Raw genomic sequence first — 25573 nt, forward strand, 5'->3', positions numbered from 1 at the left:
CCCAAACCGATGTGTGTGACATTTCTGGGCAAAATCAAAAAAATGCTGCAGATGCTGGAAATCAGAATGAAAAATACAGAAAAAAAGATGAAAAGCACTCACCAGTCAGAATGAGTGAACTCGAGCTGATATTTCAGGTTCAGGACTCGCTATCTCTTCTGATGGTTTTGCTATCTGAGCCACCTGAAGGGAACAAAGTCAAGATGGCGCCAGCCAGCGATTCCTTGGGCAGTATCTTCCAGATAGACCATCATTTCCATTTTTCTACATCTTCTATTTATTCTTTTTATCCTAATTTTGTTTTTGAAACTGTTGGAGCCTGTGACTTACAGTCTGTAATTCGAATGGGTGAGCTAGCACTCTGCTGTCCCCAAGAGAACTCCAGGAAAGAAATGCAAGCAGAGGCTAGCACAAGGAGAAGCTCAGAGATGAGACGAGGGTTATTGATCAACCACATTTCTTGATGATTAAGGCCATAACATACAGGAGCAGAATTAGGCTATTTGGCCTATCGATTCTGCTCCGCCATTTCAACACGGCTCATCTATTTATCCTCTCAACCCAATCTCCTGCCTCCCCCCACCCCACATTACTTCATGCCCTGACCAATCAAGTATCCATCAACCGATGCCTTTAATACACATGAAGACTTGTGTCCACAGCTATCTATGGCAAGGAATTCCACAAATTCACTACTCTCTGACTAAAGATGTTTCTCCTCATCTCCATCCTCAAAGGGCATCCCTCTATTCTGAGGCTGTGTCCTCTGGTCTTAGACTCTCCCATCACAGGAAACATCCTCTCCACATCCACTCTGTCTGTGTCCTCTGGTCTTAGACTCTCCCACCACAGGAAACATCCTCTCCACATCCACTCTATCTGTGTCCTCTGGTCTTAGACTCTCCCAACACAGGAAACATCCTCTCCACATCCACTCTATCAAGGCCTTTCACCTTTCAAGAGGTTTCAATTAAGTTGCCTCTCATTCTTCTGAATTCCAGTGAGGAGAAGCCCAGAGCCATCAAATACTCTTCATATGACAAGCCTTTCAATCCCAGAATCACTTTCATGAACGTCCTTTGAACCCTGTCCGATGTCAGCACATCCTTTCTTAGGAGAGGTACCCAAAACAGCTCACAATACTCCAAGTGAGGCCCAGTGAATGCTGTACAAAGCTTTAGTATTACATTCCTGTGTAATAACTGGTTTAAGACCATACATTATTTTATTAATGCAGTTATGCTGTCGTGTGTTTTAGTTTCTGCAGATTTTCTCAAAATAAAATAAGCATTCCTTTAATTGCATTTTACAGTGGCGTATTTCATTTATGCTCTTTAAAATAAAAATTCAGTTGATTGAAAAGTTAGATTTGTTGACCTAGCCAATAGGATTTGTCTTGGGAGCATTTGAGAGAGAGCGTGAAAAAAAGAACAGGGAGTCCATTGTTTTTTCCAGAGGGAGCCCGGGATAAGAGGAGAAGAAACAAGGATAATGGAAACAGATAATGAACATAGCATGGAGAGTTGCTGACAGAACCCAGTTGGAAGGACAGATACCACTGTCGGAAACTCCTCACGCAGAGGTACAGATGACGTTTAGTTAGCTAGCTATTACACGAGCTTGGAGAAAGTTTGACACCTTTTCCTTGGACGTAGCATGAATATTTTTATTTCCTTGGGATGGGTTCTTCAGCGCAAAACCGTTTCAGTACTGTCTGCTGGTCTGGGTCGCTGCCCTGGGAGGGGCTGCTGGTCTGGGTCGCTGCCCTGGGAGGGGCTGCTGGTCTGGGTCACTGCCCTGGGAGGGGCTGCTGGTCTGGGTCGCTGCCCTGGGAGGGGCTGCTGGTCTGGGTCGCTGCCCTGGGAGGGGCTGCTGGTCTGGGTCGCTGCCCTGGGAGGGGCTGCTGGTCTGGGTCGCTGCCCTGGGAGGGGCTGCTGGTCTGGGTCGCTGCCCTGGGAGGGGCTGCTGGTCTGGGTCACTGCCCTGGGAGGGGCTGCTGGTCTGGGTGGCTGCCCACTACTCACTGGGTCCCAAAGCTCTCAGAGATAAGATCAAAATTCTGAGATTCATGGATTGGACTGTAATTCTTATTAGCCTCTTTCAGTTCATGCCTTTTGTGTTCTTGCCCATTTTTTCTTGTTGTAGATTGGTGGGCTAGGGCTTTTGGTGATCTATTTCTGTGCGAGGGAGGGGTTGGGGTTTGTGAGTTTTTGTTTCTTTTTCTTGTTGTGCGGGGTGGAGGGAATGATGTCTTTCTTTCATGGTGTTCTGTATTCTACGGCTGTCTGGAGAAGACAAATCAGAGTTGCATTCTGCACACATACTTTGATATAAAATGGACCTCTCACTACCATCTGACTGTCTGGGAAACATTATCCTGGCCTTATTGAGCTGGACATGGACCAAGGCCAACCAGTCCCATTCAGTTTACTGACTATAGCTTGATCCAAGCCAGTCCAACCCAACTCTACATACCCAACCTCTTCAAAACAGCTAACCCACTCCTCAAAACTATTGATTGGCCCCATTTTATTTATCATTAGTCAATCAGAGAAAGATAAAAATAGTGTGGTTATGACTGCCTTATGTCTACACTGGTCAGTCCATTCTGAGTAGCAGTGGCATGCAAAGTTTGGGCACCCCTAGACAAAATTTCTGGAACTGTGAATAGTTAAGTGAGTAGAAGATGAACTGATCTCCAAAAGTCATAAAGTTAATGATGGAACAGTCTTTTCAACATTTTAAGCAAGATTAGTGTATTATTTATGTTTTGTACAATTTTAGAGTGAAAAAAAGGAAAGGAGAATCATACAAAAGTTTGGGCACCCCAAGAGATTTGAGTTCTCAGATAACTTTTACCAAGGTCTCAGACTTTAATTAGCTTGATAGGGCTGTGGCTTGTTCACAGTCATCATTAGGAAAGGCCAGGTGATGCAAATTTAAAAGGTTTATAAATACCCTGACTCCTCAAACCTTGTCCCAACAATCAGCAGCCATGGGCTCCTCTGAGCAGCTGCCTAGCACTCTGAAAATTAAAGTAAGTGATGCCCACAAAGCAGGAGACGGCTATAAGAAGATAGCACAGTGTTTTCAGGTAGCTGTTTCCTCAGTTCGTAATGTAATTAAGAAATGGCAGTTAACATGAACGGTTCAGGTCAAGTTGAGGTCTGGAAAACCAAGAAAACTTTCCAAGAGAACTGCTCATAGGATTGCTAGAAAGGCAAATCAAAACCCCCATTTGACTGCAAAAGACCTTCAGGAAGATTTATCAGACTCTGGTGTGATGCACAAATATGACCTTCACAGAAGAGTCATCAGAAGAAAACCTTTCCTGTGTCCTCACCACAAACTTCAGCGTCAGAAGTTTGCAAAGGAACATCTAAACAAGCCTGATGCATTTTGGAAACAGGTCCTGTGGACCGATGAAGTTAAAACAGAACTTTTTGGCCGCAATGAGCAATGGTATGTTTAGAGAAAAAAGGGTGCTGAATTTCATGAAAAGAACACCTCTCCAAATGTTAAGCACGGAGGTGGATCGATCATGCTTTGGGCTTGTGTTGCAGCCAGTGGCATGGGGAACATTTCACTGGGAGAGGGAAGAATGAATTCAATTAAATACCAGCAAATTCTGGAAGCAAACATCACACAGCCTGTAAAAAAAGCTTAAGATGAAAAGAGTGTGGCTTCTACAACAGGATAATGAACCTAAACACACCCCAAAATCCACAATGGACTACCTCGAGGTGCAAGCTGAAGGTTTTGCCATGGGCCTCACTGTCCCCCAACCTAAACATCATCGAAATTCTGTGGATAGACCTCAAAAGAGCAGTGCATGCAAGACGGCCCAAGAATCTCACAGAACTAGAAGCCTTTTGCAAGAATGGGTGAAAATCACCCAAAGAAGAATTGAAAGACTCTTAGTTGGCTACAGAAAGCATTTACAAGCTGTGATACTTGCCAAAGGGGGTGTTACTAAGTACTGACCATGCAGGGTGCCCAAACTTTTGCTTTAGGCCCTTTTCCTTTTTTGTTATTTTGAAACTGTAGAAGTTGGAAATAAAAGAAGTAATCTTGCTTAAAATAGTAAAGAAATGTGTCACCTTTAACTTCATGCCTTTTGGAAATCAGGTCATTTTTTACTCGCTTAGCTATTCACAGTAACAGAAATTGTGAACAGGGGTGCCCAAACTTTTGCATGTCACTGTATATGTAGAACAGCATAGAACTGAAGTGATCTGTTTGGAGCAATATGCAGAAAGACCTTTCTGAAAAAGATTTTCACATATTTCTACAGATGTACTATGGAGAGCATTCTAACTGGCTGCATCGCCGCCTGTGTGGAGGCTACTGCACTGGATTGAAATAAGTTGCAGAGTATTGTAAACTCAGTCAGCTCCATCATGTGCACTAGCCTCCGTAGTATCCACGACATCTTCAAAGAGCAGTGCCTCAAAAGGGCAGTGTCCATCATTCAGGACATTGTTAGGTCCAGGTCAGGAAGGAGGTACACACTTGACGATTTAGGAACAGCTTCTTCTCTGCCACTCGATTTCTGAATGGACATTGAACCCATAAACACAACCTCACTACATTTTATTTCTATTTTTGTACTACTTATTTAATTTAACTATTAAAGACACACAATAATTCAGGGTGTTGTGTCTATTATTTATTGTATTGTATTGCTGCTGCAAAGGCGACAAATTTCACTACATATTAAAGCTGATTCTGAAGTTGGTAGCTTTTAACAAGTAATATTGATGCCAGTGCTGCTTTAATGCTATCCATTGTGTTTGTCTCTATTAGGAGGTGTTATTCGATGTGAAGGAAACAGAAGTGATTTGTATAAAAAACTCCACACAGGTAACTGGGCTTCCATAATTAATTTAAAAAACTGATTGTTTAATATAAAATATTGGTCATGTGCACGTTAGGATGAGGGATGTTGCTAAATGAGCTTTGAACGCTTCCAGAATGGGCAGCTAAGTACCACAGTTGTCACTGCTGTGTTCCCTAAACCATTCACGGGTCGGCTGCAGAAGCCAACTACCTCTCCATTGTGCACTCATTCTAGACTGGTCTGTCAGGAGTGGGAACTCCTATTCAAGCCATAGGCACAGAGCTGTGCATTATAGAACAGCCCAGCTCATCAATGCTGTCCGAGTTTTGTAAATGAGCTAGTACTGTTTGGCCTGTGTCCCTCTAAACCATTCCTAACCATGAATCTGGCCAAATGCTTTTTAGATGTTGTAATTTATTTTAATTTTTAGAATTTATTTAGAGATGCAGTGCGGAACAGGTTCTTCTTGCCCAACGAGTCAAACAGTCAGCAATCCAGCTACTGAATCTTGGCCTAATCAGAGGACAGTTTACAATGACTGGTATGTCTTTGGACTGTGGGAGGAAACTGGAACACCCAGAAGAAGCCCACAAACTCATGGAAAGAATTTTCAAACTTCTTACAGAGAGCACTGGAACTCCAGTGCCCCGGCTGTAATAGTGTCAGGCTAAACACTACACTACCGTGACACTCCGCCTCTACGCTTGCTGTAGCAGCCTGTAGCCTGTACCCACCCATGAGTGAAGAGCAGTATTTCAGAATGGCTTTGTTTTATTCACTGGAGTTCTCCTATTGATATTTCAGGTCCTCTTTCACCATCATTACCCCGAGATTGCTTCTGTAGGACAACGGCTCGACAAGCGGACCCTCTTTGCTTTCTGTGTGGCGTAAGTGGGGGCCTCTCGGTGTGGGGTAGATACTGTTCAGGTACAAGAACTACCTGGAGGAAGGCAGGCAATGTGTACAGTATTGAGATCTCCATCAAGGTGCTGGCTGAACACCATTTAACCTTCCACAAATGGAAGGAGGGCTGCTACTTTTAAAACACGTTGGCCTCCAGGATTTTCCTCACCCCCACCCCCGTACCCCCAATCTCTCTCACTAGGGTGGGGTGTTCTTTGCAAATCTTTTTATTATTATTATCCAAAATTACAAGAGTACATCGAAGTAAGTAACACAGTCTCTCAAAGGAAAAAAAAACAATGTTTTAAAGATTGAAAAATATGGTGACACAAAAAAAAGAAAGAAACCTACTAAAGCAAAGAGAAGTGAGAAAAAGACCCGTCAGGTGTTCGACCCCGGAGCCGTGCGTCATGCAAAAAGCTTCTAAAGATAAACGTCAAACCGCCAGCAAAAAACCCCCAAAATTTACAATTAGATCGTGGAGGAAATCTATCAATTAACTCGAATGTTAGTAACGAGCAAATGAACCCCATCTTTTCTCAAAATCAAACATAGGTTTGAAGGTTTAACTTCTAATTTTCTCCAAACTAAGACATAACATCACTTGAGAGAATCATTGTGACAGAGTGGGAGCCAACGAATCCTTTCACTTCAACAGAATGGCCCTCCTAGTTATCAATGTAACAAACGCTATAACTTGTTGGTCAGACAAAGAAATACCATGGATATTTTGAGGAATTATTCCAAAAAGCACAGTTAATTTGTTAGGTTGTAAATTAATTTTAAGTGCTTTAGAAATTGTAGAAAAAACTGACTTCCAAAACTGTTACAGTATAGAACAGGACCAAAACTTGTGTCAGTGTAGTTTTACATCTATCACAGTAACTATCAACATCAGGAAAGATTTTAGACAATCTCTCCTTAGTCAAATAGTAACAATGTACAATTTTAAATTGAATCAGTGAATGACTAGCACAAATCGAAGAAGAGTTAACCAACTTCCGAGTCCGCGTCCAGTCCTCCATCAAAAAAGTCAAATTCCTTTTCCCAATCTTGTTTAATCTTAAATAAAGGACGCTTATCCCATTGTAATAGTAAATTATAAATTCTTCCAATGGAGCCCTTCATCAAAGGGTTCATACTCGTAATAGTATCTAACGGGTCGGCATCCAATATGCAAGGAAAATTACTTAAATATTTTTGTAAAAAATGTCTAACTTGAAGGTATTGTAAAAAGTGTGAGTATGAAAGAGAGTATTTTTCAACTAATTGTTCAAAAGACATCAGTCTATCTTCTTTAAATAGATCCAAAAAAGAATTAATACCTTTATTTTGAGAGTTAGGGGGCAAAATTTTAAGGGTAGCATGAGGGGGAATTTCTTTACTCAGAGAGTGGTAGCTGTGTGGAATGAGCTTCCAGTAGAAGTGGTAGAGGCAGGTTCGGTATTGTCATTCAAAGTAAAATTGGAGAGGTATATGGACAGGAAAGGAATGGAGGGTTATGGGCTGAGTGCGGGCCAGTGGGACTAGGTGAGTGTAAGCGTCGGCACGGATTGGAAGGGCCGAGATGGCCTGTTTCTGTGCTGTAATTGTTATATGGTTATTTTTCCGGTAAAAAAAATGGATCACTCAAAGAAGGCTTAAAAAATAATTTCGATAAATTAAACTACAAAGTTTAAATTTTTTAAGATTAAGAAAATTACAGAACTGGAGCCAAGTTTATAAAGAATACTTAATCACAGGGTATAAATTTAAATTAGCAACTTTAGCTAATTGTATAGGTAAAGCAGCTCCCAATAACAAGATTAAATAAAACAGCTTTCAATTCTAAATCTACCCAAATTGGCCGCTTGTTCTTACCAACCCAGTGTAACCAAAAGGACATATATCTCACATTAACAGCCCAGTAATACATTCTTAAATTAGGTAAAGCAAGACCTCCATCCTTTTTCAATTTTTGTAAGTGACATTTACTAATTCTTGGTCTTTTATCATTCCAAATAAAAGATGAGATAATAGAATCAATTCGATCAAAAAACTTCTTAGTCAAAAAAAGAGATATTCTGAAATAAATATAAAAATTTTGGTAAAATCATCATTTTGACTATATGGATGTGGCCATGTGATGGGGGTCTGGAACCCAGCCATAGCTTCCTCACTAGCTGAAATTTGTAGGTTAATTCCCATTTCCAGAATGTTGAGCATTTTGTCTATATTGGTGCTATGGTGTTAGAGAACCACAATTTTATATTTATTTCAGAATATCCCTGTTTTTTTGACTAAGAAGTTTTTTGATCGAATTGATTTTATTATCTCATCTTTTATTTGGACTGATAAAAGACCAAGAATTAGTAAATGTCACTTACAAAGATTGAAAAAAGATGGAGATACATTTGTACACACATGAACAGTCCTTTGACCCAGTCTTCAAATCCCATGAGCATGCGCACAGCTGCATGAGACAACGAGTTCACCACTGACCTGACCAATGTTTCATTACCTTGTGTCTTATGCCTGGCTAATAAAGGCAAGTGGGTGTACCTCTGCTGCCACCTTCAGGGATCTTTAAACATGAGGGCCTCTAGGACCCTACTATTAATTAAACATGGCCTGCCCTTGTTAGTCCCACCAACCTATCCAGTAGCTAAGACTATTCTCCTCACTATTACCCACTTTCATATCATCCACACTTTAAACCATAACACCATAAGACATAGGGGCAGAATTAGACCACTTAGCCCATTGAGTCTGCCCCCCATTTGATCATTGCTGATCCATTTTTCTCTCAACCCTGATCTCCTGCCTTCCCTTTAACCTTTCACACCCTGACTAATCAAGAATCTATCACCCTCCGCCTAAATACACCCAGTGACCTGGACTCCACAGCCACCTGTGGCAACAAATTCTACAGATTCACCACCCCCTGGCTGAAGAAATTCCTCCTCATCTCCATTCTAAATGGACATTCTTCTATTCTGAGGTTGTGCCCTCTGGTCCTAAACTTCCCTCACATCTTCTCCACATTCACTCTGTCAAGGCCTTTCAACATTTGCGAAGTGTCAATGAGATTCCCCTTGTTTTTCTGAATTCCAGTGAGTACAGGCCCAGAGCCATCAAACACTCCTTTCATTCCTGGAATCATTTTCTTTCATCTCCTTTGAACCCTTTCTAATGTCGGCACATCTATTCTTAGATGTGCTCACGGTACTCCAAATGAGGCCACACAGGTGCCTTATAAAGCTTGAATTATCATTACATTCTCGTTTTTATATCCAAATCCTCCCGACATGAATGCTAACATTGCATTTGCCTTCCTTACCACCAACTCAACCTGCAAGTTAACCTCTAGGGAATCCTGCACTAGGATTTCCAAGTCCTTTTTCAGCTCGGATTTTTTAATGTTCTCCCCCTTTAGAAAATAGTCTATGCTTTTGGTTTTGCTAACAAAGTGCATGACCATACACTGTATTCCATTTGCCACTTCTTTGCCCATTCTTCTAATCTGTCTAAGTCCTTCTGTAGCCTTCTTGCTTCCTTAACGCTACCTGCCTCTCCATCTATCTTCATTTGCCACAAAACCATCAATTCCTTCATCCAAATCATTGACATATAAAGAATTGGTCCAAACCCCTGCAAAACATCACTGGGACTGGCAGCCAATCAGAAATGGCTCCCTTTATTCCCACTCTTTGCCACCTACCAATTGGCTCTATCCATGCTAGTATCTGCCCTATAATACCATGGGGGCTTATCTTGTTTGGCAGCCTCATGTGCAGCACCTTGTCAAAGGCCTTCGGAAGATCCAAGCACAGAACATCCACCAATTCCCCTTTGTCTATCTCGCTTGTTATTGCTTTCAAGAATTCTAACAGATTTGTCAGGTAAAATTTTCCTTTAAGGAAACTATGGCCTATTTTATCATGTGCCTCCAAATACTCTGAAACCACATACTTAACAATCAATTCCAACGTTGATGCACCATCAATAACTCTCAGAGACGTGAGGCGAGATATTGGCTTTTATTGGCTGGAAGAAAGAACAAGCAGCAATTCACCACCATACTACATCCTGGAGACTGAGGGCAGGGCTAAGGCCTCAATCGCCTTTATACCGGGGTCTGTGGGAGGAGCCACGGTCAGTGGGAGGGGCCACAGGAGCAGTCAGCAGGGAGTGTGTCCAGACAGGTATATGTAGTTCACCACAAACATCTTCCTAACTGGCCTATAATTTCCTTTCTTCTGTCTCCCTCCCTTCTTGGAGTGACATTTGCAATTTTCCAGAACCATGCCAGAATCTAATGATTTTTGAAAAATCATTTTTAATGCTTCTGTACCCAGGTAGCAAGTGCAGTATGCAGTAAGGAGTTGTGCCGCAGGTAAATGTGAAACATAAGGCCTTGAGGCCCCTGATCTCTACCATCCTCCTGGCTAATACACAGTCTCTGGATAACAAAATTGAAGAGCTTAGAACAAGATTACATAACTAGTGGGACATCAGGGATTGCTGTGTGCTCTGCTCTATCGAGATATGGCTCACTCCCAGCATTCCAGCCACAGTGCTTCACCCCAAGGGCTTCACTTTCCATTTCATTAGGTAAAGGCAGCAGCAACTGCTTCGTGACTAACTCGTTGTGTTGCTCGGACATGGCAGTTCTGTCTCACTCCTGCTCCCCTGACCTGGAATATCTAATGCTCAAGTCTCAGCCATTCTATCTGCTGAGGTAGTTTTCTACCATCACCCTGGTTGCATCCTTGGCCCACATCTGGTAAGCATTGAAAAAGCTGAGCACAGTTGTCAGTAGTCACAAATTAACACACCCTGATGTCTTCTCAATCATTACAGGAGACTTCAGCCAGGCCAGCTTGAAGTACACTTCTCCACTGTTACACCACCAAGAATACTTATGGTGCCATCAATTTGGCAAGACTGATCACTTGGCTAAACTTCAACTCGCAGTATACAGGCAGAGACTGAGTATTGCAGCACAAACATGCTCACAGGACTGCTTTGTCTGGACCAAATTCAGGAAATTCGTTTTTGGATCTGAAAGAATATGTTTCAGTTGTCACTGACTTCATCAAGACTTGTGTGGATGAGTATGTGCCTTTGAGAACATACCAAACGGGAAGCAGCAGATGAGCCAGGAGATTCAGTCTGCTGAGAGCTAGATCTGTACATTTAACAGCAGTGATCCAGAAGTCTAGATACAACCTACCATAAGAGCGAAAAAGCAATTCCAAGTGACGTTAGCCATATAACAATTACAGCACGGAAACAGGCCATCCCGGCCCTTCTAGTCCGTGCTGAACGCTTACTCTCACCTAGTCCCACCTACCTGCACTCAGCCCATAACCCTCCATTCCTTTCCTGTCCATATACCGCTCCAATTTAAAAAAAAATGACAAAATTGAGCCTGCCTCTACCTCTTCTATTGGAAGCTCATTCCACACAGCTACCACTCTCTGAGTAAAGAAATTCCCCCTCGTGTTGCACCTAAACTTTTGCCCCTTAACACTCAACTCATGTCCTCTTGTTTGAATCTCCCCTACTGTCAATGGAAAAAGCCTATCCAAGTCAACTCTATCTATCCCCCTCATAATTTTAAATACCTCTATCAAGTCCCCCCTCAACCTTCTACGCTCCAAAGAATAAAGACTTAACTTGTTCAACCTTTCTCTGTAACTTAGGTGCTGAAACCCAGGTAACATTCTAGTAAATCTCCTCTGTACTTCTCTATTTTGTTAACATCTTTCCTATAATTCGGTGACCAGAACTGTACACAATACTCCAAATTTGGCCTCACCAATGCCTTGTACAATTTTAACATTACATCCCAACTCCTATACTCAATGCTCTGATTTATAAAGGCCAGCATACCAAAAGCTTTCTTCACCACCCTATCCACATGAGATTCCACCTTCAGGGAACTATGCACCATTATTCCTAGATCACTCTGTTCTACTGCATTCCTCAGTGACCTACCATTTACCATGTATGTGCTATTTTGATCATTCCTACCAAAATGTAGCACCTCACACTTATCAGCATTAAACTCCATCTGCCATCACTCAGCCCACTCTTCTAGAGACACAATTGAATGCATGTCTGCTATGCAGGCTGTTGCTTCCTACAAGGCAAAACCTAACATTATAAATGGTCGTGATGCTTCACTCCCTTATTAGCTCAATGACTTTTGTGCACATTTTGAAAGACAGATTAAAACTACACTTCTATGAATTCCTGCAGCATCAGGCAACCCTGTGATTCTGTCTCAGATGCTGATGTCAGAAGATCTTTCAAAAAGGTGATTCCTCGCAAGGCATTAGGCCCCGATGGCGTATCTGGCAGGACATGTGCCAGCCAACTGGCTGGAGAGCTCAAGGACAACTTCAATCTCTCAGAGCTGCAGTTGGAGGTTCCCACCTGCTTCAGCAGGGCATCAATCATACCAGTGCTCAGGGTGAGCCGCCTCAAGGACGATTGCCCAGGTACACTCACATCTACTGTGTGGAAGTGTCTAGGCTGTGCACTCTTCTTGCTGCTGCCATCAGGAAGAAGATACAGGATTCTCAAGACCTGCACCACCAGGTTCAGGCACAGTTATTGCCCCTCAACCATCAGGCTCTTCACTCAACTTCACTTGCCCCATCACTTAACTGGACTTGCTTTCAAGGATTCTTCATCTCATGATCTCCATATTGCTTGCTTGTTTGTTTGTTTATTTATTTATTTCTCTATTTACTTATTATTTATTTTTTCTCTTTTTCTATTTGCAGATTGTTGTATTTTTTGCACATTGCCTGTCCTGCTGGGTGGAGTCTTTCATTGATTCTGTTGTGTTGCTCGTATTCACTGTGATTGCCAACAAGAAAGTGACTCTCAGGGTTGTACATGGTGACATATATGTATTTTGATAATAAATTGACTTTGAATTGTAAACTGTGGCTAGAATTAGCTCATGCTTGAGCAAGCTGCAGTTTACCTACTGCCACAACCTGTATCTGGCGAATGCAAACTCAGTGGCTCTCTGCTTGGCCTTGGACCATGTGGACAACCACAATACCTCTGCTAGGCTGTTTATTGATTACAGCTTCAGCATTGATTCTGCCGTCGGGGAGAAGGTACAGGAGCCTGAAGATGCACACACAACGATTTAGGAACAGCTTCTTTCCCTCAGTCCTCAGATTTCAGAATGGTTCTGTGACCCCTGAACACCACCTCACTATTTTGTCTTCTATTTAAATTATTTATTTTTGTATATCCTTGTTGTAACTTGTAGTAATTTTTATATATTGCACTGTACTGCTGTCGCAAGTTTCATGACATGTCTGTGATAATAAACTTGTTCCTGATTCTAATTCTGATACCCAAATCAGTAATGTATATAGAAAAAAAAGTGAGGGTCCCAGCACTGATCCCTTTGGTACCCCACTGGTCACATAAATAATGCTCACCATTGACCTCTGCCTCCAATTACCAAAACAAAATTGGATCTAATTTGCCAGTTTTTATTAGGATCCCATTGGCTTCCAACCCTTCCACATAGATTGTTACCGAACTCCATGTAGACTGCATTGATGTCCTCTGTACCTTCTCTGAAAAATTCCATCTAGTAGGATAACCCACTAATAAAACTACTAATTAATCCTTATCTCTCCAGCTCCAGATTAATCCATCTGTCAGAACTTTTTCCAATAACTTTAGACTCACTGATCTGTAACTAGCTGGTTTATCCCCACTGCCCTCTTGAATAGAGTCCCACTTTTGAATTGAATGACCTTTATTGTCATTATACATATGTACAATGAAACTCTGTTTGGCTTCCTCTCAGGCAATCAAACAAAGTGGTAGATAAAACAAGACAGTAATAGAAAAACAGTATTAAATAGAGAAGTAGCCGAAAATGAGTTGCAGCAGCACCAGAATATCACAGTAATGCACAAAGTGCCGTTAGTGCAAGTATTTGAGTCCTTGTGTGTGCATGCCTGTGCTCACAGTTTCAGTCATTGTTCTGTGGGAGTGGTGTGATGGAGGCCACAGCTCTGGGGTAGAAGCTGTTCCTCAGCCTATTTGTTCTGGGTTTTAGAGTCCTGAACCTTTTGCTGGACGGAAGCAAGTCAAACTGGGAGTGGCCGGGGTGTGTGGTGTCTCTGGTTATGCTGATTGCTTTCCTCCTGAGTCTGCTGGAATAGATGGTGTCCAGTCCTGGGAGCTCCATCCTGACAATTCCCTGGGCCGCCTTCACCACGTGATGCAGGTCTTGTCGCTCAGCGGCTGTGCAGCTGGCACACCACACTGTGGTGCTGTTGGTCAGAATGGTTTCAATTCTGCTTCTGTAGAAGTTGAGCAACAGCTTTTGTGGGAGTTTGTCCTGTTTCAGCTTTCTGAGGAAGAGGAGTCTTTGTTGAGCCGTTTTTACAAGCTGTCCTCCTGACCAGTAAAGCTTTAAGAGTCTCTGTCAGGGCCCCAACAGTCTCCTCCCAGCCTTTCAAAGCAGCCTGGGTGAAACATGCTCTAGAATTTCCCTACTAACTCCAACAGCCCCTGAATTCTCCATCTAAGAACTGCTAAAACCAGAATTCTAATAGTCTTGCTTACAGGATTTATATTACGCTTTTATTGAGCCGTAAGCAATATTTGGTGTCCTGGTGAATCTTGTACATTAAAGGTAGTTGCTTTAATTTCAGGAACTCTCCAGAAACACCTCAGACGACATCTTTTAACTGCTTGGTGTTTGAGTCCAGCTCGGCCAAGGAGGCGAATGAAATTATCACCAGGATAGGCAAGTATCTGAGCATCTGTAACTGCATGGGAAAGCTGTTTTTGTCCTCTTTTACATGCTTGTTAGAGTTTAACCCCTGCTAAGAGTCTGGGAAAAAGCGTGCTAAGCCGCCACAAAGGTTGTCTTATCTTATCTTACACCCCTGTAATTAGTCCTCTGCTTAATCAGTCATTAATTGCACATGATGTCTTCTGGAGGTTCTTCTGAAAAGCATTCAAAAGTTTTAGTGAGGATGCCACAGCATGCAGAACATGTGTCTGCCAGCAACTTCTACCACTGCAGTCCCTGGGAAGATGGAAGAGCAGGCATGTAGGACACCACTTCCCAGTAGCTCTGCACAGATAGTTGCCACCTTTGCTATTCCATTATGGAATGTTCTTGTAACCTTGGGTCTATCTTTAAGGGCTTGGGTAAGTGGAACCAGTCTGCAGGCAACTCTAACCTTTGTCAGGTTGACTTAAAGAGGCCAAACTCAATGCTGTCAAAACCCAGAAGATGAAACTTGGAAATTCCCTTTCCAAGCTGGGGCTAAGATGGTTACTGAGTTTATTCATGGCAAAGTTCGATAGGATTTTGTTACTAAGGGAATTAAGGAATAATGGGGTTATTGCAGAAAAATGGTGCTGAGCTAGAAGATTACCACCACATGCAGGTTCCTGTGCAAGGCACATGTCATCCTGGCTTGGAAATATTTTTTCTTGGAATATGCAATTCCTTTATATGGTCGCCGGGTCTAATGTAGGAACACCCTCCCCAATAGTGTTGTGGCCCTCTCTTTACCACACAGACCTTTACCACCATCTTTTCAAGTGAACTGTGGAAGGGGAATAATTGAGGCAGAAGCAGATGGACTTCCAGTCTTTAGGGAGTTCAGGACAGTGGAGAGAAAAGGCAACGCTGTAATCTCACAGACTCTGAGGGAATGCTGTAGAAATATTAGAAGATACCAAACTCATAAAATTAAAGAACTTGATTTGCCTTTGAGCAGTAAAGGAGGAGAATTCTTCAAGAGATATTGAAAGACTAAAACTGTTTACAACAACAAAACTTGAGTCAGTTTACAGGAGATTGGCGAAAAGTTGAAGATAAAGAAACATCAACTATATATTCTGGAGTGCAGCCTGCCGAAGGGGAAGCAGGCGTCAATCCAGATTCACTGATTACTTTCAAACAGGAGCTGGATAAATGCCTTTAGAGAAGTTAAGACTGGGGGCTGTAGGGAAAGAGAAAAGAATCTGTTCTGTCAAGGCTCAGATACATTGAACCTTCTCTGTACCGCTTCTGCTGGAAAAACGTGGCAAGAAAACTTGCTGTGTTCCTCCAGTGTTTTGTGTGTGTTCAAGATTTCCAGCATCTTCAGAATCTCTTGATGCACCACCAACTCTTTTCAATTCTTGCACAGTGTGTGGCAGCATTTTATACAACTTTTATAGAGCTTTCAAGCTCTACATAGGCTGCAATGAGCACTGAAGTTCCCCTACGTTTCAGAACATTGCAAGGTACATTGTAAGAACACAAAAGCAGAAAATACTGGAAGCACTCGAGTTGGGATGCAGAAAATAATTTATCAAAGTGATGATTACTTTAAAAACTATTGGAGAAAATAACAAACAAATTGAAACTGGGGGGCTTGACCCTGTTTCTGGAGAGTGCAGAAGTAAATGAATGGTTCTCAGAAATGTTTGAATTCAACATTCATTCTTGAGGGCCATAATACAGCTAGATGAATTGAATTGACTTTATTTTTTATATCCTTCACATACATGAGTAAAAATCTTTACATCTCCATCTAAGTGTTCAGTCATAGTAATTTATAATAAATGGAACAGTCAGTGTAATATTGAGTACACTCAAATCAATGTGAGTTCATCAGTCTGATGGCCTGCTGGAAGAAGCTGTCCCGGAGCCTGTTGGTCCTGGCTTTTACACTGCAGTACCGCTTCCCGGATGGTAGCAGCTGGAATAAATAGATTGTGGTTGGGATGGCTTGGGTCCCCAATGATCCCATGGGCCCTTTTACACACCTGTCCTTGTAAATGTCCTGAATTATAGGAAGTTCACAACTACAGATGTACTGGGGTGTCCACACCACTCTCTGCAGAGTCCTGCAATTAAGGGAGGTACAGTTCCCATACCAGGCAGTGATGCAGCCAGTCAGGATGCTCTCAATTGTAAAGTGAAATTCTGTTTCTCAAGCATGGTTGGAGCAATGCAGTCCAAAGGTAGAGGTCAGACTGGCAGCAGGGTGGAGAATTACTGGCAGCTCAGTTGTCCTTGTGGGCTCAACAAAGCTGTTCTGCAAAGTCATCGCCCAAAATAGAACTGCAGCTTAGCTGACCATCTGATCACTGAAAAATCAGTGAGGTATAATCTTCATTAGCAACAGGTGAGGTACCAGCTCGTGTTGTCCTGCTATTCAAAAGGAGCAGTAGGAATAAGCTGGGAAACTACAGGCTTGTGAGCCCTGCATCAGCAGTAGGTAAGTTAAATTGAAGGATAAGACTTATGTTAATTTGGAAATGCATGGAGTGATTAGGAGTCAGTGAGATTTTGTTTAGGGGAGATCACATTTCGCAAACCTTGAGTTTTTTCATGTTACTCAGAAAATTGAAGATGCTAGATGTGATTTACATGGTCTTTAGGTTTTGACACTGTCCTTCATGGTAGGCTGATCCAGAAGATTAAGGCATGTTGACGAACAGAATCTAAAATCGACTTAGTTCAAGGAAGTAGAGGGAAGTGTGGATGGTGTTACTTTGAATGGACCTCTCTATCAACAGGAGTGCCACAGGGATCTAAGAACTTCATTGTTTCCAAACTAAATGTCTTGGATGAGAATGTCGGTATCACAAGCCTGTTAGTTTCCTGCTTAATAGTGGAATTGTAGATAGCGAATAAGGCTGTCTGGGATACAGCGAAACATAGATCAGCAGGAAAAATGTGGGAGATGGAATTTTATGAGAGGTAACATATAGTATAATCAATTTTATAGTCATCTGCACAAGTATATGTATGCACAGGTGTAATGAAAAACTTAGCTGCAGCAGCATCACAGGCACCTAGCATCATATAAGCAGCATTCAGGAGAAAACCAAACGATTGTCATACTCAAAATAAGCCAAGGTAATGTACTTTGTTAGGTCATATAGAGTAAGTGACAGCAACATCAGGAATGTTGATATACTGTATAATTCCATCATTTGTATTGAAACTTAATTTTTCTGATCTTTCAGCTGCTGGGTTCAGACACACTGAATGGTTTGTGTGACAGAATATGGAGACGGCCAGCCAATCCCATGGCCTTGTGATACAGTTTCCTTACCTAAATTTTTTCATTACTACGGTGAATGATAAGGTATTGGAAAGTTGAAGACTCAAATTCACTACTGGATGTTGACAACTAAAATATACTGGAAGTATGGAAGTATGTGAATGAGGAAGTGTCCCTAGACATTCCTAAATACAATAGAAACATCTCTGTGTACTTTTGAACTTCTTCCTTTCAAGGGGAGTTTTATAATGATCTCATGGAGAAGGTGGTGCTGATTTACAGTTTTGTTTCTTGTCCATTGGAGCACCTGCATTGGGAGTTGCTGACACTGGACACTTTTTTTTCTACCTCATACAGGTGACTGGGAAGCTGTTTTGCTCTATATAATTGCAATAATTACTTGGATTATTTGTCTGTGTTTTTTTACTATTACCTGATTCTCCTAATCTGTTTTCTTCAATTTACTGCTCCCATACAACGAAAGGACCTTAAATGTCCCAGGTATAGTATCAGATCTTTATCTTTCAGTACTGATTACCCAATGTCATGCATTGGCACTGCTCTACTAACTAGTATCTCTTCCTAGTGTTACACTGCTGACAGAGAACCAGAGTCAGGATCTTAGTCAAAGCCCAAAATTGAAAAAGACACATCAACTATGATCCAATTAATTGGTTGACCTCACCACGGTCCTCGGTTCAGTGTATGTGAGCCCAAGGGGTGGTGATTAGTCATCATTCCACATCTTTATCACTTTCTGTTCCTGGCAGGACTTGAGGGAGGTAAGAGGATTGAATTCAAAAAGCATGGAGTTGTTAAATGGTCAAGCTTTTCCACTGTTTCTATTAATGAAAGAGAATAAATACTGGGGCCTTGGGAAGCAGCAGCTTTCACCATGGAAGCAAGTTTCTGTATTTATAATGGTACAGAAAGTTGGCAGAATAAGCGTATTCAAAATATATGCAAATAGTTTTGCATATCAAAAGCAATAGACAATAGACAGTAGGTGCAGGAGTAGGCCATTCGGCCCTTCTAGCCAGCACCGCCATTCACTGTGATCATGGCTGATCATACACAATCAGTACCCCGTTCCTGCCCTCTCCCCATATCCCTTGACCCCGCAATCTATAAGAGCTCTATCTAACTCTCTCTTGAATGCATCCAGAGACTTGGCCTCCACTGCCTATTGGGGCAGAGCATTCCACATATCCACCACTCTCTGGGTGAAAAAGTTTTTCCGCATCTCTGTTCTAAATGGCCTACCCCTTACTCTTAAACTGTGGCCTCTAGTTCTGGACTCATCCATCAGTGGGAACATGCTTCCTACCTCCAGCGTGTCCAATCTCTTAATAATCTTATGTTTCAATCAGATCCCCTCTCATCCTTCTAAATTCCAGTGTATACAAGCCCAGTCGCTCCAATCTTTCAACATATGACAGTCCCGCCATTCTGGGAATTAACCTTGTGAACCTACGCTGCACTCCCTCAATAGCAAGAATGTCCTTCCTCAAATTTGGAGACCAAAGCTGCACACAATACTCCAGGTGGGGTCTCACCAGGGCCCTGTACAGCTGCAGAAGGACCTCTTTACTCCTATACTCAATTCCTCTTGTTATAAAAGCCAGCATGCCATTAGCTTTCTTCACTGCCTGCTGTACCTGCATGCTTACTTTCATTGACTGATGTACAAGAACACCTAGATCTCATTGTACTTCCCCTTTTCCTAACTTGACTCCATTTAGATAGTAATCTGCCTTCCTGTTCTTGCCACCAAAGTGGATAACCTCACATTAAACTGCATCTACCATACATTTGCCCACTCACCCAACCTGTCCAAGTCACCCTGCATTCTCATAACATCCTCCTGACATTTCACACTGCCACCCAGCTTTGTGTCATCAGCAAATTTGCTAATGTTACTTTTAATCCCTTCATCTAAATCATTAATGTATATTGTAAACAGCTGCGGTCCCAGCACCGAACCTTGCGGTACCCCACTGGTCACAGCCTGCCATTCCGAAAGGGATCCATTAATCGCTACTCTGTTTCCTGTCAGCCAGTCAATTTTCAATCCATGTCGGTAGTCTGCCCCCAATACCGTGTGCCCTAATTTTGCCCACTAATCTCCTATGTGGGACTTTATCAAAAGCTTTCTGGAAGTCCAGGTACACTACATCCACTGGCTCTCCCTTGTCCATTTTCATAGTTACACCCTCAAAAAATTCCAGAAGATTAGTCAAGCACAATTTTCCCTTCATAAATCCATGCTGACTCGGACTGATCCTTCTACTGCTATCCAAATGTGTCATAATTTCCTCTTTTATAATTGACTCCAGCATCTTTCCCACCACTGACATCAGGCTAACTGGTCTATAATTCCCTGTTTTCTCTCTCCCTTCTTTCTTGAAAAGTGGGACAACATTAGCCACCCTCCAATCAGCAGGAACTGTTCCTGAATCTAAAGAACATTGGAAAATGATTACCAACGCGTCCACAATTTCTAGAGCCACCTCTTTAAGTACCCTGGGATGCAGACCATCAGGTCCTAGGGACTTATCAGCCTTCAGACTCAACAGTCTATCCCAACACCATTTCTTGCCTAATATAAATTTCCTTCAGTTCATCCTTTACCCAGTTCCTTTGGCCACCACTACATCTGGGAGATTGTTTGTGTCTTCCCTAGTGAAGACAGATCCAAAGTACCTGTTCAACTCATCTGCCATTTCCTTGTTCCCCATAATAAATTCACCCGTTTCTGTCTTCAATGGCCCAATTTTGGTCTTAACTATTTTCTTGCTATTCACGTACCTAAAGAAGCTTTTACTATCCTCCTTTATATCCTTGGCTAGTTTACCTTTGTACCTCATTTTTTCTTGGCGTATTGCCTTTTTTGTTATCTTCTGTTGCTCTTTAAAAGCTTCCCAGTCCTCTGGTTTCCCGCTCATCTTTGCTATGTTATGCTACTCTTTTATTTTTATACTGCCCTTTACTTCCCTCATCAGCCACAGCCACCCCTTAGGATCTTTCTTCCTCTTTGGAATGAACCGATCCCTGCACCTTCTGCATTATTCCCAGAAATACCTGCCATTTTTGTTCCACTGTCTTCCCTGCTAGGGTATTGTTCCATTGAACTTTGACCAGCTCCTCCCTCATAGCTCCATAGTTCCCTTTGTTTAACTGTAACACTGAAACATCCGATTTTCCCTTCTCCTTCTCAAATTGTAGGTTAAAACATATCATATTATGGTGTCTACCTCCTAATGGTTCCTTTACCTCGAGGTCCCTGATCAAATTCGGTTCATTGCACAACACTAAATCTAGAATTGCCTTCTCCCTGGTAGGCTGCAGTACAAGCTGTTCTAAGAATCCATCTCGGAGGCACTCCACAAACTCCCTTTCTTGGGGTCCAGTACTCCCAGTCTACCTGCATGTTGTTACAACTGTATCATTACCTTTGCGACATGCCAATTTTAACTCTTCATTCAACTTACACCCTACATCCAGACTGCTGTTTGGGGGCCTGTAGATAACACCAATTAGGGTCTTTCTACCATTAGAATTTCTCAGTTCTATCCATACTAACTCTACACCCCCAGATTCTATGTCCCCCCTTGCAAGGGACTGAATATCATTCCTCACCAACAGGGCCACCCCACCCCCTCTGCCAGTCAGTCTGTCCTTTCGATAAGATGTATATCTTTGAATATTCATTTCCCAGGCCCTGTCCACTTGAAGCCATGTCTCAGTTATTCCCACAACATCGTACTTGCCAATTTCCAACTGAACCTCAAGCTCATCTGCTTTATTCCTTATACTCCGTGTATTCATATATAATACTTTTAATTCAGTACTCCCTTCTCCTTATATATCAATTCCTATTTCACTTGGCCATACTGTATGATCTCTTCTTGAGCTTTCTACTCCATTGAGTCTGTTGTCCTTAACTTTTCTTATTTTCACTTTAACTCCATCCTTATATTTCCAGTTCATCATCCCCCCCCCCCCCCCCCCCCCACTACTTAGGTTTGCCACTGCAACATGGATGTGTTTAAACTGTCTACCAGAATGCTGGTCCCCCGCCTATTAAGGTGCACCAGTCCCTTTTGTACAATTCATCCCTGCCCCAAAACAGATCCCAGTGGTCCAAGAATGTAAATCCTTGCTTCCTGCACCAGTTCCTCAGCCACACATTCAGATCCATTATCTCCCTGTTCCTGTTCACTGTAAGAAGGTGGTATGGTCATTTAAAATCTAACAAAAGGCAACTTAAAAAGCCCTGAGTGGGGATAAGATGAAATATGAAGCTAGCTAACAATATCAAAGAGGATACCAAAAGTTTTTCTTCCCCAATATATAAAGAATAAAAGAGTTGAGAATAAATATTGAACTGCTGGAAAATTATACTGGTGAGGTAGTAATGGGGGAAATGGAAATGACAGATGAACTTAATTAACTATTTTGCATCAGTCTTCACAGTGAAAGACACTAGCAGTATGCCAACAGTCTGAGTGTCAGGGCAGAAGTGATTTACTAGGGAGAAGGTGTTTGCGAAGCTGTACAGTCTAAAGGTAGATAAATCACCAGGACCAAATGGTCTACACCTCAGGGTTCTGAAAGAGGTAGCTGAAGAGATTGTGGAGCTACTAGCAATGATCTTTCAAGAATTTAAAGGTTGGTGGTGGTGTATATTGTTGAGGATTGTCAAGGATTGCAGAGAGACATTGATAGGATGCAGAAGTGGCAGATGGAGTTCAACCTGGAGAAGTATGAGGTGGTACACTTTGGAAGGACAAACTCCAAGGCAGAGTACAAAGTAAATGGCAGGATACTTGGGAGTGTGGAGGAGCAGAGGGATCTGGGGGTACATGTCCACAGATCCCTGAAAGTTGCCTCACAGGTAGACAGGGTAGTTATGAAAGCTAACACCCCATAAGCTTAAGTCGAGGGATAGAGTTTAAGAGTCGGGTAATGATGCAGCTCTATAAAACGCTGGTTAGGCCACACTTGGAGTACTGTGTCCAGTTCTGGTCGCCTCACTATAGGAAGGATGTGGAAGCATAGGAAAGGGTACAGAGATTTACCAGGATGCTGCCTGGTTTAGAGGGTATGCACTATGATCAGACATTAAGGGAGCTAGGGCTTTACTCTCTGGAGAGGATGAGAGAGGACATGATAGAGGTATACAAAATATTAAGACAAATAGTGTGGACAGCCAGCGCCTCTTCCCCAGGGCACCACTGCTCAATACAAGAGGACATGGCTTTAAGGTAAGGGGTGGGAAGTTCAAGGGGGATATTAGAGGAAGGTTTTTCACTCAGAGAGTGGTTGGTGCGTGGAATGCACTGCCTGAGTCAGTGGTGGAAGCAGTTACACTAGTAGACAGGTATGGAGGAATTCAAGGTGGAGGGTTATATGGGAGGCAGGGTTTAAGGGTTGGCACAACATTGTGGGCCGAAGGGCCTGAACTGCACTGTATTGTTCTATGAATCAATAGAAGTAACAAGGTTAGACAAAGAGAACTTGGATTTTCAGACCTCTGACAAGACTGATTAGCAGGGGGCAGAGTGGGAATAAAGGGAGCCTTTTCTGGTTTGCTGCCAGTGACTAGTAGTGTTAAATCAGGGGTTAGTTTTGAAACTGTTTCGTTTTATATTGTCAGTGACTTAACTGACAGAATTGATGGCTTTGTGCCTATTTCACAGATAAGTAAATGGAGGTGCAGGTAGTGTTGAAGCAGGGAGGCTGCAGAAGGACTTGGACAAATTAGGAAAATGGACAAAGCAGCAGCAAATTTATGGTTATATGGTGGGTCAGTGGGACTAGGTGAGAGTAAGCATTCAACATGGACTAGAAGGGCTGAGATGGCCTGTTTCCGTGCTGTAATTGTTATATGGTTAAATAGCATATCTGGAACCGTGTGGTCATGCACTTTACCAGAAGGAATAAAACCATATTTTCTAAATGGGAAGAAAATTAAAGTCCAAGGTGCAAAGAGACTTAGGAGCCCTCATACAGAATTCCCTGAAGGTTGATTTACAGGTTGAGTCAGTGGTGAGGAAGGTAAATAGTAGCATTCATTTTAAGAGGACTAAAATATAAAAGCAGGAATGTCATGTTGAGTCTTGGAGTGTGTAGAGGAGGTTCACAATGATTATTACAGGATAGAAAAGCTAATCATGATCAATTAATGTTTTTGGGCCTTTACCCACTAGAATTTATAGGAATGAGGGAGAAGCTCTTTAAAACCTATCAAATGTTGAGGCTTAGAGCTGGTGTTTCCCATGGTGGGGAAGTCTTGGACTGGAAGGCAGAGCCTTAGAAGGACTTCCTTTTAGAACATAGTTGAGAAATTTCTTTAGCCAGAGGATGGTGAATCTGGGATTCATTGCCACAGGCAGCTGTGGGGGCTAGCTCATTGGATGTATTTAAGGTGGAGGTCGATAAGTTTCTTGATTAGTAAGAGTGTGAAATGTTATGAGAAGAAAGGAGAATGGGGGTAAGAGGGGAATGGATCAGCAATGATGAAATGGTGAAGCAAACCTGATAGGCTGGATAGCCTGATTCTGCTCCTATGCAATAAATATAAGGTTTATCTTTGGTTGAAAAAAGTATTTGGTTAATGAAAAATAAGCACCTTGTCTGGGAGTGTCAAATTGGATATCCAAACTGTGAAAATGGTATTTAATAAAAACTTTATATTGCTATACTTTAACCAATACCTTGCATCATTATTGAACCAAGCATTTTAAAATTCAGATTGTCACCACTTACCATATCTGCAATATGTAGCAGTCTTAAATCAACAAACCTTATAGCAACTTTATTAATATTGTTCTTAAGAATGAGCCTTCGTAAGGTTAACAAAATCATTATCCTCATCTCTACCTTAGATGGCAGCAAAAACTTTGTTGGGGCTGTTACAGAAGCTCAAGTTTTGAAATACCATAAACTGATTAGCTTGTAAATTTAGGTCTGTATGATGTGATTTAATCATTTCTACAAAATTTTTGTATTAGTTCATTGCTCCAATGATGCATATCCAATTTATAGTATGATCATTGTATCATTTAGGAATACTGCAAAATATTTTCCATTTCATCCATTTTTTTCTGCAAGCCTTTAACTTCAAAAAACTATTTTTAGAAATTTATTTTTGTCCCTCTAAAATCAGTGAAATCACAAGTTGATCAATCTTTTGTCATTCTTCAGAGGATGAAATGAACTGATGCATTTAAAAAAGCAACCTTATAAAACAGTCATGTAACAGTAGGAGATATATAATGGTTAAAGGGGTGAAGGAGTTGAACAGTTCAGGGAAGTAACTGAGTCCAGTGGTCTTGTCTTGTCTTACATTGAGGAAGACATTATTTGCCTGGAATGAAGCCTTGCAGTCTCACCCCTTGTAGCTAGTCGAGTTATTTACCGTGTACCCTCCAAACTACTGGGAGCCAACTTCCTTGAGGCTAGGATGAAATGGTATGCAGATAAAACTGACACATGATCTATTAGTATATCTGCCTTGTAAGTGGGGTTGGAGGCAGGGTGAATGGAAACTATCCCTGGTATCATTTTCCTACCTTACAGTACCCCTCTAGGAAGTGGTAAAGGACAAGACAAGCAATGGGAAGATGAGGTGAGTGTAGATGTTTGGGAAATGGGAGGTGTAGCGAGGGCAACATCTATGGTAGAGGAAAGGGTGCTTAATGGGAACATGTGACAGATGAAAAAACTGAGGAAAAGGTGTATGGATACAGAAACTGTATGAAATGTATTTTTA

The 25573-nt window shown here is 42.0% G+C and overlaps 1 protein-coding gene across 2 annotated transcripts in view; it reads left to right on the forward strand.

Annotated features, from left to right (window-relative positions):
• The window catches only part of si:ch211-250n8.1 (uncharacterized), a 160642-nt gene extending 135892 nt beyond the window's left edge, over positions 1-24750 (forward strand). The window contains exons 13-16 of one of the 2 annotated variants that reach the window (XM_059948942.1): positions 4807-4863; positions 5645-5727; positions 14431-14525; positions 17759-24750. In XM_059948942.1, coding sequence (XP_059804925.1) covers positions 4807-4863; positions 5645-5727; positions 14431-14525; positions 17759-17793 — 270 coding nt within the window. In that variant the 3' untranslated portion in view covers positions 17794-24750. Of the gene's footprint in view, positions 1-1455; positions 1583-4806; positions 4864-5644; positions 5728-14430; positions 14526-17758 lie in introns of those variants that run through there. The other variant, XR_009507706.1, reaches the window with a different exon arrangement.
• The last annotated feature ends 823 nt before the right edge of the window (positions 24751-25573 follow it).

Source organism: Hypanus sabinus, chromosome 23 (assembly GCF_030144855.1).
Source record: "Hypanus sabinus isolate sHypSab1 chromosome 23, sHypSab1.hap1, whole genome shotgun sequence".
Taxonomy (NCBI): Eukaryota; Metazoa; Chordata; class Chondrichthyes; order Myliobatiformes; family Dasyatidae; genus Hypanus; species Hypanus sabinus.